This window comes from Clupea harengus, chromosome 17, assembly GCF_900700415.2.
Source record: "Clupea harengus chromosome 17, Ch_v2.0.2, whole genome shotgun sequence".
Classification (NCBI taxonomy): Eukaryota; Metazoa; Chordata; class Actinopteri; order Clupeiformes; family Clupeidae; genus Clupea; species Clupea harengus.
The window spans coordinates 23,291,010-23,293,509 of record NC_045168.1 but is presented as its reverse complement, the minus strand read 5'-3'; the positions used below and the strand labels follow the sequence as shown (position 1 = coordinate 23,293,509).

Genomic DNA, 2,500 nt, shown 5'->3' with positions numbered 1-2,500 from the left:
AAAGCGAAATGTAATAATTACACGTGGCTGCGAGAGGCTGCCAGTATTTTGAGGCTGTACAGCGCTGGTGAAGTTATTGCGCTACCCCTGCAGCAGCTGTTAAAGATATCAAGGCACGAGTGCCAGCGACAACGGGCGCAGATGTAGATATATAGCGGCATGCCGTAGCATGTAATTATGGTGTCGTATTTATAGATCATTACTCACATTATGGGATGTGCTGTAGGGGCTGCAGCTGTATTTATGTGTCCGTCAGTATTAGACGCCCATGGGTTTTGTGTGTGGAGACGGATGTGGGTATTTTGATGTCATGGCACCAGTGGCTGCTCAGTCCCCCTCCCCGAGTCCCCCCCCCCCCCCCCCTCATCTAGGGCCAGTTGAGAGGGTGTTTGGATCAGCGCCAGCTTCCCATCCCACGTGCCCCAGTGCCCACCAAACTGGGTCATAATTCCTGACCCACTGACCTCATGGCCAAACCTGAACCCAGTAACTCCTCCTCAGGCTGGTGGATGTGCTCTCTCCTCTCAAGTCACATGCCCATAAATGGAATGAGTTTCTTTATCAATACCTTTGTGGTCTTTATTACATTTACATTTACATTTAGTCATTTAGCAGACGCTTTTGTCCAAAGCGACGTACAAGGGAGAGAATATTCAAGCTACGAGCAATAGAACCTGGTGTAACAATAAATAAATACTACTTTACATTAGAAATATAACAAAATGAAATAAAAAGAAAGGAGTGCAGAAATGTAACTGCTGTAATTGCAAGTTACGCACTAGTCGAAGTGCCAGTTAGGACGGGAAGTGCTCTCTGAAGAGTTGGGTCTTCAAAAGCTTCTTAAAGGTAGAGAGGGACGCCCCTGCTCTGGTAGTGCTGGGTAGTTGGTTATTGGTGTGAAATGATGATTTCTTTCATGATTTAATTCATGCCACTCACATCAAAACCAAGACTTTTTTTTATCACATACACTTTTAGTGTTGTTCCACTCTCAAGGTTTCCTTCGTTCAAAAACTCAGCCGTTACAGCACTACCTAATTATACTGTCATCCATCCACACCTTCTAATTCTACTTTCACATTACATTGTGCATTAACATTCACAGCTGTTGCATTCACACACCGCCCTTAATAACACTTCCTCATGTCCTGTCTTCATCCAGGTACCAGAACATCCAGAGAACGATGGCCACAGAGGATGAGTGTGGCCAGAGGAGAGCCGAGCGGAACAGCAGCACAGACACGGAGACAGATGCGCCCCCTCAGGCCACAGGTGGGAACTGCATCTCCACACCAGTGGTTTTCATCCATCTCTCATGTTTAGCTTAGTCATCCTCTTTAAGAGGATTTACACAGAGGAGGCATGGGTCCTCTGTGCATTTTTACTGATAGTTCAGATCTGTCTAACCATTCAACTGGAGGGGAAACCATTGTTTGCCTATAAAACTAATATAGTTGAATGTTTACATCAAAATAAAAGTCTGATGTGTTGTTCATATATAGATAATATGCCGACGCGTGTAGTATTTTTTTAAATATAAAGCCACTATAATATATAAACGCAAATATGTTTAGTGTGTAATATATAGATCGTTACATGTTTGGTTATTGATTATTTGCATGTCATTCACTGTGTGGGTTTGCTGTTTGCTGTGTAGAGTTGAGAAGAGAGGCTCCTTCCTCACCAGTGAACCCCCAGAAGGTCACCATGCTGCTTCAGTGTCCAGCAGTCAAGTTCATCACCCATCCAGAGTTCTTCACCATCCTCCACGCCAACTATGTAAGTAGCCTGTTTAGGTGCTGAAGGGACAGAGTGAAAAAAAAAACACAGGGGTGGAAATACTTGAAACACCCAACAGCTAACTGACAGCCTCACTGATTTAAAAAAGAAAGAGAGAAAGAAACCATCGATAGTGTTCCTGACAGGGAGAGAGATTCACTGTTCCTGTATGATGTCCATACAGTCCACACCATCCTATTTGTGTTGCTCCTGGAGAAGCCCTGTGTCTGACAAAGACATGAAAGGTTGAAACATTGCATATTCAAATACTGGAAGTATCAAACACATTTTACAGGCATCTATTTTAATTTGTATTGGTAAACGTGTGTCTGTGCCTTGTACGTGATGCCAACATGGGTGGAGTATGCACATATGCACACACTTTCATGGTGTTCAACTCCTGGCAACACAGACAGCGTACACCTCTAGTTTGGATCTGCCCTGGATTCAAGATATAATTACCTACAGTAGATCTCAGTACATTCCCTTCCCCACCCCCTCTCCCACTCTTTCTCTCTCTCTCTCTCTCTCTCTCTCTCTCTCTCTCCCTCCTCTTTTCACCATTCCTCTCCAAATACCCCTCTCTCTCTCTCTCTCTCTCTCTCTCCTCTGCCTCCTAACAAATCCCTTAAACCCAAATCCAACAGGGGCCCTGTTCGTTCATCTCGTAAGTGTTGTCATATCTCATCCCTTGTTGATGGATGAGCTCAGAGGGATCAGC

At 44.4% G+C, this 2,500-nt stretch overlaps 1 protein-coding gene across 1 annotated transcript in view; it reads left to right on the top strand.

The window, feature by feature from the left end:
- Positions 1-2,500, top strand: part of LOC105905191 (E3 ubiquitin-protein ligase HECW1) — a 74,963-nt gene that overhangs the window by 54,300 nt on the left and 18,163 nt on the right. Inside the window, exons 12-13 of the mRNA XM_042710214.1 lie at positions 1,163-1,272; positions 1,658-1,779. Of these exons, the coding sequence (XP_042566148.1) occupies positions 1,163-1,272; positions 1,658-1,779 (232 nt within the window). The remainder of the gene's footprint in view (positions 1-1,162; positions 1,273-1,657; positions 1,780-2,500) is intronic.